This window comes from Sorex araneus, chromosome X (genome assembly GCF_027595985.1).
Source record: "Sorex araneus isolate mSorAra2 chromosome X, mSorAra2.pri, whole genome shotgun sequence".
Classification (NCBI taxonomy): domain Eukaryota; kingdom Metazoa; phylum Chordata; class Mammalia; order Eulipotyphla; family Soricidae; genus Sorex; species Sorex araneus.
Window position 1 is genome coordinate 43,196,532 of NC_073313.1, and position 16,011 is coordinate 43,212,542.

The 16,011-nt window shown below is 40.0% G+C and overlaps 1 protein-coding gene across 13 annotated transcripts in view; it reads right to left on the reverse strand.

Annotated features, from left to right (window-relative positions):
- CASK (calcium/calmodulin dependent serine protein kinase) overlaps positions 1–16,011 on the reverse strand; it is a 454,745-nt gene that overhangs the window by 128,541 nt on the left and 310,193 nt on the right. For all 13 annotated transcript variants that reach the window (XM_055123462.1, XM_055123473.1, XM_055123468.1 and 10 more), the window contains exon 9: positions 6,724–6,807. In XM_055123462.1, the coding sequence (XP_054979437.1) occupies positions 6,724–6,807 (84 nt within the window). The remainder of the gene's footprint in view (positions 1–6,723; positions 6,808–16,011) is intronic.

Below are 16,011 nucleotides of genomic sequence, written 5' to 3' on the forward strand. Positions count from 1 at the left end.
CATAGAAAATTACCTTAAGTATATATATGTATATGCACACATATGTACACATATAAATTATTAGCAGTGGCTTCTGGGAAGATGTTATAGATGATTTTATTTTCTGTATTTACCACTAGGTATATGAATCTTTAATAAAGAGAACCTATTTTTATTTTAAAATACTTTATTGAGATTTTGTTGTTTCCAATACTATTAATAATGGTTTCTCATACACATAACTCCAACATCACAGCCCTCACCAGTGTATCCATCTCCCTATCCCAAGGACCCCAACACCCCTCCTGCTAACCTTCCCCCCAAATCAATTGATCAGTTCTCCCATTATGTTGCCTTTGGATCTTTGTTGCCACACTGCTGTATATCTTTAATTTCCACATATGAGTGAGATCATTTTGTATCTGTCCCTTTCCTTCTGACTGACTTTATTCAATGTGATATTCTCCAATTCCATCCATATTGCTGCAAATTGCATGATTTTGCCAAAGAGAAACTATCTGAATAAAGGAATTATAAAAAAAGAATAAATCCCTAGACAGCAGATAAGTCAGTGATATTATCACAGGACCTGATCTCACTCCATATGGTCATGACCATAGTTACAGTTTTGTCAGCATAGTATGTATGGGTGTGACAAGCAAATGTAACAAACACAAATCTAAGCCCTGCAATATTCTCTCACTGTTGGGATCTATGACTAATAGGAGCTGTGCTCGAATCTCTGAAGAAAATTAAAAATGAGACTTGGGATTATATGTGTAGTAGATATGACCTTTTGGGTCTGTGTAAAAAAGTATTTTCTAAGAATATACATATATGTGTGTATACATATACATATATATAATCACTTTCAAAAACTAGGTTGCCTAACTTAGGAAGCAACAAATTCCATAACTCAGATTCACAAATAGAACTGCCTTGGGCAATCTATATAGGGAATCAAAATAACTTTCATTATTATTTATATAACTGTTCACACTGGAATGAGCACTTTCTGTTTTTAGAAACAAAGGTGCTTGGAGGTGCCGCAGCCCATGTCTGCTGCACTGACTATACTGCTTCTAGACAAATTCTCATTTCAGGGGAGCACTGTATGGAAGTGAAATGCTGGCTTTGATTAGAGTACAAAGGCTGGATAAATCCTTAAATTAAGCTCTTGATAGCATTATGTATCTACCTATTTAGTAGTTGTCACTGTCATAATAGTTAACTGCATTGACCCTTAAATAGAAAGAAGGCTGTGCCCCAAGGTAGCTCTCTGAATGAACTTTCCAAAGGTACATGCACCACTCTTGGAGGGACTGAGACTCCAGGGAGCAGCATAAATAGAACAAACTTCCTGAAATGACGGAAATGTTCCCTATCCTGTACTGTCTAAGAACAGCCATTGGGCACCTGTGGCATTGAGTGCTTGGATGTGACTAGCGCAGCTGAGAGATGAAAATTAATTTTAGTTAACATTAATTATTGATATTAATCTTAGCTAGCATGAGTTAATATTATTTTAAATGAAAAGAGCCATCCATGGCCAGTGGGTATTGCATTGACAAGTGCAGCTCCATACAGTACAGCATTCCTGAACACATTTTCCCTAGATGTGCAATGGTCGGGAGTCAAGAGCCCGAGTGACGGAGAAGTCAGACAAACATGCAGTCTGCACTTTGTGACTTGCAAAAATCGATTAAGGAATTTTGTAGGAAATCTCCTCATTTTTGGTATAATGCAAAGAAGAAAACGGTTTTATCCCTAACTGAATTGCAGCTTCAACTCACCATTTTCTGGGCTGACAGCAAAAAACTTAGCTAATACAGACTATTGCTTTTATATACACAATGTCTTCACCATGCTTCACTGTAGGAAAATGTACGTTCTAAGAGTTGAAACAATTCCTGAGTCAAAGGATGGCTTCTAGGATAGATTCTCTCCTGAGCTTTCTCTCTAGATACATAAGCTCAGTTACTCGCACACCCTCCCTAGCTCCACCGCTCCACCCCTTCCATTGAGTAACTGCTCAAAGGTCACAGCACCATCATTAGAGTGGAAGTACACCTCCTTCAAGACGCATACCTGTATGTTTTCCAGACAGTGTAGACTATAGTGAGTCCCACACATCCTAACGCCAGTTTGAGAAAATGTGATCCATATGTTCTAGTTCCCATGCTTTAATAATCTACATAGTTTCATTCACAGATATGGAATAGTGAAATAAAGGATAAGAAGATTTGTATTAATTCAAATCACACATAGGGTTCCATAAACTTTTTTGATATACAGTTTGGAAGGTAGCCTAAGGTAATATTAATACTTTCTAATGTTTGAACCATCCTTCTCTTTGGGGATTTTTATTCCCTGGAGCCTGGTGAAGAGAGATTAAATGCCAGAATGAATGTATGAGAGAACAATGTCTGTTGGATGCTTATACTACAAGCAATAATGACGCACACAGAAATCTATTAATAAAAACTGCCCAAACAATCTTATAGCATACACAAACGTCAATTCAAAATGGATTAGAGACCCTGATATCAGACATGATTCCAATAATTATACTGCAGAGATCTTGATGATGCTGAATCTAGAGGCAGTTGCCAAGGGAACAAAATCAAAGATAGATAAACAACTGGGACTACATCAGATGAAAAAAGCTTCTGCACTGCTAAATAAATGATTATCAGAATAAAAAAAAACTCCACAGACTAGAAGAAATATTTGCTCATCACTCATATAACAAAGGGTTAATATCCAGGATTTATAAAAGACATATAAAATTTAATAATTAAAATTGGCCTCTGATAAAACCCAACAATTTCATTTCTTGTCATCTACCTCTAGGGTCCCAAAACACTACTATCAACAGACATATGTGCTCCTATGTTCATTGCAGCTCTTTTCACAATAGCTAAGATTCAGATCAACCCAGTACCAATGAACAACTGAGTGGATAAAGAAATTTTGGTTCATATGCACAATGGAACACCACCCAGCAATAGGAAAAGATGAAATCACACAATTTGCCACTGTATGGATGGAACTAGACGGTGTCATACTGAGTGAAGACCATGTGGGATGCTGGGAATCGAACCTGGGTTGGCTGCATGCAAGGCAAACTCCCTACCCGCTGTGCTATTGCTCCAGCCCTAGGATGAAATTTTTACAGAACCATTGCAGCTGGTGTTTCAAAGTAATGACTTTTTAATTAAGTGGCCATACCAAAATCATCAATGGAGTCATTGCAAATTACACACAACTCCAAACCCCTGCAGGGCTGGTACTGAGGGAGAGAGGGGTAGTTCTTTTTAGGTTAGAGCGCCACTCAGATACCAGACTGAGTGGTGCTCAGGGGCCATGCAGTGCTGGGGATCAAAGCCAGGCTTCCAGCATGCATTCAGTGCTGGAGCTCTCTCTAGCCCTGGGAGGGATCGTCTCCTGAGTGAGCTGAGTGGTACTGAATCAGCCACTGCCACAGGTGAGAACAGGTCACATCCCTCTAGTGTGCTGAGTGGACACCAGTCAGAATATTTTGTCATTGGGTCACAAGAAAAAAAAAGAGGCAATGTGCAATTTCCATGATATGAAATTAAACCTTTTCTATTAAAACATTTTCTGTTATTGTTTTGGGGCCACACCCAGCAGAGGTGAGGGCTTACTTCTGTCTCTGTGCTCAGGAATCATTCCTGGCAGTGCTCAGGGGATATATGAAGTGCCAGAGATTGAACCCAGGTTGGTCGTGTGCCAGGCAAATGCCTACCCTCTGTACTATCTATCCAGCTCCTTAAAACTAGTATATTAACAATGTCCTGCAACCAGCATTTCTGTAGAGTTCCAAAACATATTCATCACTCCTCCAAAATATCCTCATACTCATTAAGTAGTCACTTCCCAGCACTGGGTAGTCACCAATTTGCTTCTTGTCTCTCTTCATAGATTTACAGGTATAAATATCACTGCATCACTGTATCACTGCCATCCTGTTGTTCATCTATTTGCTTGAGCGGGCACCAGTAACATCTTCATTTGTCCCTGTCGAGTGCTAGTGTAGCCCAATGGCATCTGCTCGCTCCAGGAACACAAAGAGCAGATTGTTGTATAAATATATAGATTGCAAATAAATAGAAAGATCAAATATGTGGCTTTAAATAAAGTCTCCCTTAATATGTGGATAGCCAATTAAAATTGTCTTGTGGAGGCCTAAATCTTTTGTTTGCTTTTCGGCTACACCTAGTGATGCTCAGGGCTTACTCCTAGCTCTGTGCTCAGGGATCACTCCTGGTGGGCTCAAGGAACCAGATGGGATGCCTGGGATTGAACCCATGTTGGCTGTGTGCACGGCAAGCACCTTACCCACTGTACTGCTCTGGCCCTAAAATTTTTTGAGGTAACATTTCTCTATAACATTATGCAAGTTTCAGGTGTAGAATATTAACATTAAATAGGTCAAAGCCATTTGTTGTCGTATATTCCTTCTCCACCGAGTTGCTTTCACAAATTTAAGTAGAAAATAATGATCATAAATATAAAGGTTTGTTCCTGAACTCTCAATTCTGTTCCACTGATTGACAAGTCTATCCCGGTCCCATATGGAACCAACAATGTCTTCATAGCTATAGCCTTACATTGAGCATTGGATTTGGAAACCACGAGTTCTCCAGTTTGGTTCTGTTTTGAAAGACGGTTTCGGCTGTTCTAGGTCCTTTGTATTTCAGCCTAAATTTTAGATTTTGTTTTTTGTTTATTTTTGTTTGTTTTTTGTTTTTTGGGTCACACCTGGCGTTGCACAGGGGGTCACTCCTGGCTCTGCACTCAGGAATTACCCCTGGCGGTGCTCAGGGGACCATATGGGATGCTGGGAATCGAACCCGGGTCGACTTCGTGCAAGGCAAACGCCCTACCCGCCATGCTATCGCTCCAGCCCCCAGCCTAAAGTTTAGAATCAGTGTGTCAATTTCTGTTAAAGCTTTAATAGGGATTGTGGTGATTTTATAGATTAGGGAAGAACTGGCATCATACCAATATTGAGTCTTTCAATCCACAAATATTAAAAAGCTCTTCATTTATTTAGGTCTTTGTCTGTTTCTGGACCACACCCAGCACTGCTCCTATTTAGGTCTTTAATCTCTCTTAGCAAAGTTTGTTTTTCAAGTCTTATGCTTTTAAAATTCTTTTTGATGCTACTGTTTGATGTCTTGATTGCTCATCAGTCATATATAGAAACACAAATCAATTTGAATACTGATCTTACATCTTGCAGCCTTGCAGAACTCATTTGTTACTTTTAACAGTTTCTTAAAATGGATTCCTTAGCATGACAGGATCTCACCTACATCACCAAGACGGTTTTACTTTCCAATCTATATGCTTCTTAGTTTGTTTCCTTCTCTGACTGTTTTTGAACTCTGTGCTTGTATTTTAATAAATTTCCCAGGGATGGCGATGCTGCTTGTTTGGGGAGTACTAGAATGGGGAGCGCATTTGGATATCCACTGCTCTAAATAAGGATACGGTGCTGCTAGGGTCTTGCAATGCCAGGGATTACCCAAGTCACCCTGGTGGTGCTTGGGGATCTTCAGGGCTACTGTAGGAGGTATAGGACCACGTGGAATTGGGGATCTAACCAGAGTTGGGCAAATGCAAGGCATGTGCTTAATCCCTGTATTTTCCATCTCTGTATTCTCTATCTCTCCGGTCCCTGAACATATTTATAGAAAATCAAGGAAGTGGGAATTTTATTTATTGCTTTGTGACAATTGTTCAGTTCTAGTTCCAATTTTAATTGGGTATTTTTTTCATTAAACTAAAGTAATATTTCCTTTCAAAATCTGTAAGAAATATTTAGAAAAAAAACATGTTCCTGGACAGGTTTATATTTAACATTTTATATTTATCTTCAGCGATCATGAATAATGGTAAATTGCTACTTTTATATAAACTTAAATTTGATAAGGACTGGCGTGATAGCACAGCGGGCAGGGCCGTCCCTCTCGGAGAGCCTGGCAAGCTACCGAGAGTATCCCGCCCGCACAGCAGAGCCTGGCAAGCTACTCGTGGCATATTCGATATGCCAAAAAGAGTAACAACAAGTCTCACAATGGAGACGTTACTGGTGCCCACTTGAGCAAATAGATGAGCAACAGGGTGACAGTGATACAGTGATCTTTGATAATGAATTCTAAACAAATCTAAAATATGATTACTTTTATTGATGGAAACTTACTTGGATTCATACTTTGATACTACATTGGATGATTTTAAAAACCCTTATAGAAATGGTGGGGCCTTTTAGAAGAAGGAATCTAGATTTAAGAAAAATAATGCCCTAATGCCTCAAAGGAGAGACAGAGAGACAGAGAGAAGAGAGAGAGGAGAGAAAGAGAGAGGGGATAGGAGAGAAAGAAAAGAGAGGAGAGAGAGAGAGTGAGAGTGAGAGAGAGTGAGAGAGAGAAGTGCCTGCCATAGAAGCAGGCTGGGTCATAGGTGAGGAAACTGGGGTCATTTCATTGGTGGTGGGAAATATACACTGGAGAAGGACTGGGTGCTTAGAATATTTTATCACTGAAACCCAAACATGAACAGTTTTGTAACTGTGCATCTTACAGTGACTCAATAAGAAAAATAAAAGAAAAAGAAAGAAAAAGAATGGCCAACACCAGTATGTATTTGTGAGAAATAGAAGAAAAAAAAACATCATCAACTGTCTTTGGAGTTTTGGTTGTTTCATTAATTTACCTTTAGCTTTCTCCTTGCATTGAACTTCCTCAGTTGTTCTACTGTTTCTGGCAGATGAATCTTGTAGGCATAGCGATCTCGCTCCTGTAAAAGAAGGACGACAATGAAGATAGATATCCATTTTTAAAAAGTGAAGAAGCTTAAAACACAAATAAAGCTCAAATTATTAAATGTGAGAATAATATCGAATTCTAGAAGCCTGGGGATTTTGTTCCCTGATACTGGTAAACATATTCAAGTGAAAGGGTAAAGGAAAAGACCAAGAGCAAAATAATATTTGATTTTCAGAAATAAACGGGGGTCAATGTTTAGGTCGAGGGCTGTGGGGCTAAGAAGTATGAAGTTACCTTTGACAGTTCTCAGGAAGAATTGTCTTTAGCAATCTGTTGACTTTGAACTAGTACAAACTTTTCAAGGCCATTTAATCCATCTATTCTCCCACATGGGAGAGATCCCTTTCGGTCTGATGGATGTTCATTCCACTTGACCTTGCCCAGTAGGAGACCAGAACTTTATGGCAGACCAGTTTAGTTTTACAAAAGTAAAAATGTTCTTACTCAACCGAGGCCCACATCTGGTTTTTTTGGGCTACACATGTCTTCCAGGGCATCACAGAGAAAGTACACTACCTTTCACATATGAAAGCCCTTCAAGGAGCAATAGAGGGCTTACACACTGGAATGCCTGGTCTGCATCTGAATGCTGACATTGCATGAGCTCTGAGCATCCCTGAGAGCCAGTTGGAGCATGGAGCCAGAAGGAGCCCCTGAGTAATGCTAAACAAAAATATCCTTTAAGAGTTAAGGGGAAGATCATGGTCCTGCTGAATTTATCCTACTGAACTGACAATGCTTTTCTTAAAAAAATACGTTTCTAGGCTTAAGATGGAGCCTCTGCTGCCCAGTGTCCTTTGTCAACAAACCAAAGTTTTGTGTTTCTGGAAATGTGCTGCTTGACCAGAAAAGCAGTTATCCAGTTATTCAATCCCCAAATGCCAAAACAACTTTGAGCTCCACACTTACTTCTTTTTTCTTTGCACTTTCTAACTAAGGTCAGATAAGCAAAAGCATCACACAGTATATATTTGTTATTGTCTAGTTTCTTTCACTCAGTATAAATATTTTGAACTTCACTCATGTTTTTGCATGTCTTAGTGGTCCACTCCCATTTATTGCTGAGTGATATTTTATTGTGGAAATACATAATTTATTTATTTACCTATTCACCTCTTGATGATCACTGGGTTGCTCAATTTTTAAACTTTTCTATTTTTATTTTTATTTTTTTTGCTTTTTGGGTCACACCCGGCGATGCACAGGGGTTACTCCTGGCTCATGCACTCAGGAATTACTCCTAACGGTGCTCAGGGAACCATATGGGATGCTGGGAATCGAACTGGGGTCGGCCGCATGCAAGGCAAACACCCTACCTGCTGTGCTATTGCTCCAGCCCCTGAACTTTTCTATTTTTAAAATGTTATTTAAGGCACTGTGATTTACAATGCTATCACTGATAGAGTTTCATGCATACAACATTCCAACCCACAATTTCTACCACTGTGTCTGCTTCCTTCCACCATGGTCTCAGAATCCACTATACCAATACTGGTTGCCCAAATTTTTAGATAATAACATAGAATTCTGCTATGAACACTAATATACAAATATTTGTATGGATCGATTTCTTTTTATTGGGTAAATAGGAATAGAATGCCGAACTAATTCTTCGTAGTAGTTGTACCACTTTCTATTCCCTTAGCAGTGAATGAGTTCCATCCTCACTAATACTTGGAGTAGTTAAATCTTTCTGATTTTAGTCATTCTGATACCTATGCAGATATATCTTATTGTGGCATTCATTTATATTTCCCTAATGATTAATGATACTAAACACCTTTGTATGGACTCATCTGCCATCTGTATATCTTTTTTGTTGAATTATGTGCTTAAATCTCTCTTGAACTTGTGTTGTATGTTCTCTTTTTGAGGTTTGACAGGTCTTCACACATTCTGGGTACCAGTCCTTTGTCACTGACAAAATTTGCAAACATGTATTCTCAGTTTGTGGCTTTCATTTTCATTTCCCAACAGTGCCGTGCAAAGAATATATTTTGATGGAACAATGAATAGAACTTTGTGGCAATTTAGTAGTGGTATGTGTGAGAGAAAGGAGTCAAGAACAATATCAAGGATTTCGGTGTAAGCAAATGGATGCTGGATGCTAAACTGAGGTCGGGAAGATAGCAGATGGTACAGATCCAGGGAAGGGGTGAGAAAAGGAAGCAACTAGGACTTTAGTTTAGGAAACATGCTCCAGTGTCAAGAGTCAAGTAAGTACTTGGACATGCAAGCCTAGGATTCAGGATAAGTCTGGTACAAAAATAAGTTGGGGGTTGGGGGAGTTCTCCGGAAACTTAGATGGTGTTAAGTATTAAGTTAGTACTAAACTATATACTAGATACAGAATTTGGGGCATTCACAGATAACCTTCCACCGAGTCTTCAAAATTACTATTTAAGATAGTAAAGATATTGTTGGATGTTAGTTATCTCAAAATGTGTCACAGCGCATAATGACCAATATGATGTAAGCTAGTATTTGCTGGAGGATTATTATATGCCAACCACTATTAACCACTATTCTAGTGTCTGACAAATTTATATTACTCATTCTTCACAACAATTGTTGGATGGACACATTATAATTTTCCTACTGTATAGCTGACAAAAATGAGATGCATTATATTAGATGAAGGTTGATTAATAAAAAATGAAGTGGGCCTCATCTAGACATTTTCCTTCATCTAGACAGGATTAATATTTGAAAATTAAGTACAAGATCATATTGCTGCTACTGCTACATTATTTTGAAGCTAAAATCACTGTTTGATTGCAAGCCACTTCTTTGTTTTTTTGGTTTTGATGCCATACCAGGCAGTGCTCAGGGCTTATTCCTGACTCTGTTCCCAGCAGTTATTTCTGGTGCTGGGGATCAAACCTGGGTCAAAGGTAAGCAACCCACCTGCTGTACTATCGCTCAGGCCCCAATTGTGAGCCACTTCTAATTTTAAAAGTAGGGCTTTATAGTTAGTCCTGCCAAAATTCCATATTACTAGTGAAAATTCCTAAGAAATGAATATAAACAGTATAAAATTAATTTTTAACATTAATGACAAAAGTATCAAGAATATATGTGAGTATATATTTATGTATATCTGCATATGTATTCTTTTTACTAAAGAGAAAATGTATCTTTCAAGTGCACAAGAACACTCAATGTCAAAATGAATCCAAATTTTATCCCTATGACTTTCTATATGCTGACCACCTTGGAAATGACTTTTTATTATTTTTTTAAATTTTTAATTAGTGAATCACCGTGAGGGTACAGTTACAGATTTATACATTTTTGTGCTCATGTTTCCCCCATACAGAGTTCGAGAACCCATCCCTTCACCAGTGCCCATTCTCCACCACCAGTAAACCCAGCATCCCTCCCACCCTCCCCAGTCCCGTCTCCCCCCGCCCCACACTGCCACTATGGCAGGGTATTCCCTTTCATTCTCTCTCTCTGATTAGGTGTTGTGGTTTGCAATAAAGGTGTTGAGCGGCCATTGTGTTCAGTCTCTAGTCTACATTGGCACGCATCACTCCTCCCCCGCATTACCTCCGACCACATTTTACTTGGTGTTCCCTTCTCTGAGTTGCTCAGAATGAGAGACCAGCCTCCAAGCCATGGAGTCAACTACTATTCTTGGGTGTTAAGACTCCTAGTCTATTATTTTATATTCTTGGAAATGATTTTATTCTAAGGGACTTCACTATCTTTTCCAGCTCTGAGCCAAAAGAAGTTCACCAATATAGAAGCTAGAGAAATTAATCAAAATAATTAACTAGTAGCAGGGAGAAAGATAAAATTCTTGTCTCAGAACAATGAAATCTTTCTTTAAGGTTTACTTTTTACTGTGTTTCTGTTACGTGTGTTCGCTCACTCAGCCTGGGTGCTCATCTGGGGTCACTGTGGTGTTCACACCTGTTTACAAGGGTGTAAACACTTTCTGGCAGTCGTGCTTACACAGTTTCTTAGCTGCACATACCTGGTTACAGTGTGGCCACAGATCATTTGGGGTGCAGGGGATCACAGGCAACAGACCTTCCAGGTACCAACAGTGGAGCTGTTGTGACTGCATTCAGAGCATGTGGAAGAACTGGGCATTGTACTCATGACCTTATGCTTGCAAGATAATGCTCTAAGCCACTGAGTTATCTATCTGACCTTTCAATGGATATTTCAATGAAACATCACCTTTCAATGGACTGCTGTAACTACTAATAGATTATAGGTTTTAATTGTGCTGTCCAATGATGTCCTACATACACCAAAAGACAAACATCAATGTTTGCTGTTCATTATTTGCCAAATAAAAATTTCTCTTTATTATGATACTGTGTGTGTAGGAGTGGATGTCTTAAAATCAAGAAGATAGACACCCACACCCCCTCTAAAGATCTACATGGTAAAGTAGAGTGAGAGTGGGTTTGAATTCAAAAACACTTACTTTCCAATTTTATATGTTTAAGTTTCTAGCTGTTTGATCTTATATTCTCTCAGTCTCAGTTTCTTTTCAAAACTGATCTTATAAGACTGTGAATGAAGAGTAAGTGAGGTGCTGTATAAACATAATTAACTTACCTGAGTTTGAATAATGATGACCTTGTGGACTAAGATGTGGAAATGTAATATAAAATAATTTAGTTTTTGTAAATGTGTGACGTATACATATGTGTGCATATATGAGAGACAGACAGAACAAAAAGCTTACTAAATAAGCTTAATATCTAACAGAAAATATGTCCCTATAACATAAGAAAAAGGCAAAATCAAAATGCATGAAAATCACAGAAGATCTAATTTGTAACCCACTCCTAATCATCTTAATTTTTTTTTTTTGCTTTTTGGGTCACATCTGGCAATGCACAAGGGTTACTCCTGGTTCTGCACACAGGAATTACCCCTGACGGAGCTCAGGGGACCATATGGGATGCTGGGAATCGAACTTGGGTCGGCCACGTGCAAGGCAAACGCCCTACTTGCTATGCTATTGCTCCAGCCCCTAATCATCTTAATTTAAAGAGGTTCCAAAAAGGGTGAGTCAAGTGAATGAAGAGTTTAAGACTGCTCTGTTCAGAGCACTAGTCAACAGTAAAACCTAAAATTGAAATTCAGTTGCAAAGTCATTTACGATCAAATCTAGTGCAAAATGAAGTTCTTCAGTTGTATTAGCCACATTTCAAGTGCTAAAATGGCAACACTGACAACAAGAAAGTGGGAATCACATTGGACAGTGCAGATAGAAAACACCGCCATACTGGCAGAAAGTTCTGGAGTCCACAGTCATAGGAGTCTCTCATGTTATTACTATTCCAGATTAAGCTAAATACAAAATGAATTTTATTTAAACTGAAATTGTCTAACACGTGTGAAGAAAAAATTTCAACAAGGGGAGAAGGAAGTTTTCATTTCGTTCCTCAGACCTTTTGTGGTATTTCCAGAGAATAGACCTGAGATCCATCATGAGCATGCCCCTCTGACTGAGGCCACTGTGTGTGAGGCTAACACCCACAGATTAGTCAGTGTATGTGTTACAGTGTGTGTGTGTGAGAGAGAGAGAGAGTAAGAGAGAGAGAGAGTTTGGGAAAAGTTATTTATAAGATACATGGCATGCCTGACATCTTGAGCCAGAAATCCAGCATTATGGCCATTTACTGTCACAGAACCAGAGCTTTCTCAGGAGATACAAGAAATGAGTCTTTTAATACTAAAAATGCCAAAACCACTCTTTTCACCAAATACTGGAAAAACTTCAACATAAGCAGAATAGACAAACAAATCCTAATACTGAAGTGGCACAGATGTTAGAATCCTCTGTCCAAATTTTTCAAGAAAATACAATAAAGGTAGCAACGTAGGTCAAAGGATGCCCGGGTTTGGCCCCTATATGGGCCTCTGAGCACTGAATGATCCCTTAGGCACAGACTTGAGAGAAGCCCTCACAGCTCTGCTGGATATGGTCCCCAAAGTCCCCTCCAAAACAACAACAACAACAACAACAGCAACAAAGATACTATAAGAATGCACCTTAAAGGAATTGTTTATGGCTTTAAAAAATCAAGCTCTGGGGGCTGGAGCGATAGTACAACAGGTAGGGTGTTTGCCTTGCATGCAGCCGACCCAGGTTCGATTCCCAGCATCCCATATGGTTCCCTGAGCACCGCCAGGAGTGATTCCTGAGTGCAGAGCCAGGAGTCAACCCTGAGCATAGCCGGGTGTGACCCAAAAAGCCAAAAAAAAAAAAAAGAAAGAAAAAATCAAGCACTGACTAGAACACAGAATACTTAGAAATAGTTTGGTAGTTTTTATAAAGTTGAACATATACTTGCCCTATGACTCAGCAATCCCACTTAGAGGTATGCACTTTAGAGATATGCAAATCTGTTCATAGATGCTCATAGTGACTTTATTTGCATTAGCCACAAACGGGAAAGGACCTACTTGCCCTTTACAAAGTCAAGAGGAAATGAATGGACTGTTGTCCATCTATACAATGCTGCACACCCCAGCAATAAGAAGGAAACGTGCCATTGACAGACAAAATAACTTGTGGATGGATCTCAAGGGCATCATACAGAGTGAAAAGCCCCAATCCCAAAAGATCACTGGAAGATGATAAGAAATACGTGTGTGGGTCCCTGTCCCAGGATCCTGACAGCGCAAACCCCCTTGGAATTAGGGGTGGTAAGACAGAGTTCCTAAAATCCCTTCTACTTTCCCAAGTGATAAGAGGACAAGATGCAGCTTTTGTTTTCATACTTGGGTGTTGTCCCTGGCTCCTGATCCAGAGTTCCTAAAGTCTTTGGGATTTTTCTAGATGACAGCAGTAGACTGTCACCTAGTAAACATCACCTATAAAGTTTAATGAGGTGCCTCAGGGTGGGCTCCTGCATGGCAGCTGATCAGCAGACAGAGACGGAGGCAGGATGAGGAGCTTAAAAGGAGCAACTGCACCACCCATTTACCCAGAGAGGGGTGTGAGGCTGGATGTGGAGTTAATGCACCTATAAAATGAAGTCTTCATAAAGACATCACAAAGACATCACCGGGTTTCGGTGTGCTTTGGGGCTGGTGAGTACATTCACATGTGGCAAGTACATTGCATCCCATCTCCACGGGGAGAGAAGCTTCTGCACCGGGAACCCCTCCAGGTCTTGCCTTAGGTACCTCTTCACTTGGCAGTGAATCTCTATCCTCGATCAGATTCTTTTTTATCTAATCAATTGGCACAGCCGTATTTCCCTGAGTTCCGTGAGCTCTTCTGGCAGGCAGTGGCATTTAAAGGCGTGGAGAGCATCGTGGAAACCTTTGATTCAAAGCCATGTTGGACCGTTTTGGGTAACCTGGGAATGCAATCTTTGCAAATGGCATTTGAAGCTGGGGCAGGTTGGGGGGAGTCTTGTGGGACTGAACCTGAACCTGCTAGAATTAATACATCTATGATCTGGAGTCCACAGTCATAGGAGTCTCTCATGTTATTACTATTCCAGATTAAGCTAAATACAAAATGAATTTTATTTAAACTGAAATTGTCTAGCATGTGTAAAGAAAAAAAAATTCAACAAGGGGAGAAGGAAGTTTTCCTTTCCTTCCTCAGACCTTTTGTGTTATTACCAGAGAATAGACCTGAGATCCATCATGAGCATGCCCCTCTGACTGAGGCCAAGTGTGTGTGTTGTGTGTGTGTGTGTGAGAGAGAGAGAGAGAGAGAGAGAGAGAAGGTGAAACATCACCTATAAAGTTGTAACAAAAATACTTTATTGTTTAGTTTACATGGCCTGAACCTGCAAGGCTCTGCATGAACTTCAGTGCAAGAGTTGAACTGACATTGAGCACTGCCAGCTGGTGTCGCAGAGAATTGTTTGGAGAAGTGGCATGTGGTGTCAGAAGTGTTGGGAATGTGGTAGCAGTGTTAGAATAAGGGAAAGACACAAAGGAGAAAGGAAATTTTCCTATAGTTATATGTCGTATTGGTTCATTTCTGTAATCCCTAAAAAGGACAAAAAACTGCGAGTGATGGGCAGGTTTGAGATGGGAAACATGATTATGGAGCAATATGAGGGTGACAGGGGGGAACATGATTATTATGGAGCAATGTGATGGGTGACAGGGAAGTTCTAGATCCTGCTTACAGTGGTGGCTAGAGAATCTCACGCAGTTCTATACCTGTGAGGACATTTCACAGAACTAAAGACATACAAAGGAAATCCAAAGAACCGGTGAAAGTTGGAGGAAGGCTGGCAGATTAGTCAATGCTGATTTCCTAATTTTGATAATTATGTTGTGTTTAGATTTTTTTAAAAAAAGCTTTTTTGTGGGGGGGGGCAAAGAAGGGTGACATAGATAAGAACTCTATGCACTGCTTGTGCCACTTCCACATAAGTCTAAAATAATTATACAATTCAAATATTGAAGAGAAATCACGTCCTATCTGATATTTAGTCATCAAAGGGGCTTTTTTTCAAAGGGGCTTTTTAATCCTGCATATGTCTAATACCTAATTTTTAACATGTCTGATCACTGTGCCATATTGGGTTCATTCCTTCAAATCTCCTAGTTTGAGTCTGCGTTGCTTCTCCTCTACCTGCAATCTCTCCTCTCCTCCTTTCTTCTTTTGGGGGGAGGTGGATGGACTGCATACTTGGTTGTGCTCACTCCTGATGGTGCTCAGGGTGGGGACTGAAACCAGGTCAGCCACGTGCAAACAAATGCCTTCCATGCGATACTATCCCTCCCTCCTTCCCTTTTCTCCCTCCATCCCTTCCTTCCTGTTTGAGGGCCACGCTCAGTGGTGCTAAGAGCTTACTCTTGGCTCTGTGCTGAGAGATCACACTTGATGATGCTCAGGGGCCCTTATGTGGTACCCAGTGATGGAACTGGGTTGGCAGCATGCAAGGCAAGCACATAACCCCCTATTCTATCTCTTTGGCCTTTACTTTTTGAATTTCTTCCCACTCAGGTGTTTTCTCCGGATCAGGACCCTCTCACTTGCCAACTGGATAGTCCTAGTTTCTTTCTCTTGCTATTAAATATAGGAGTTGATGTGCTTAGACCCAGGGTCCTCATGGGGTGCCAATCAAGTGCTTTATCACTGGAGCTTTCTGCAAACCCTCACCCTAGGTTCTCTAAGATCTCTGGGCCTCTACTGCCTGTATCCAGACAGGTGGTCCACCTGCAT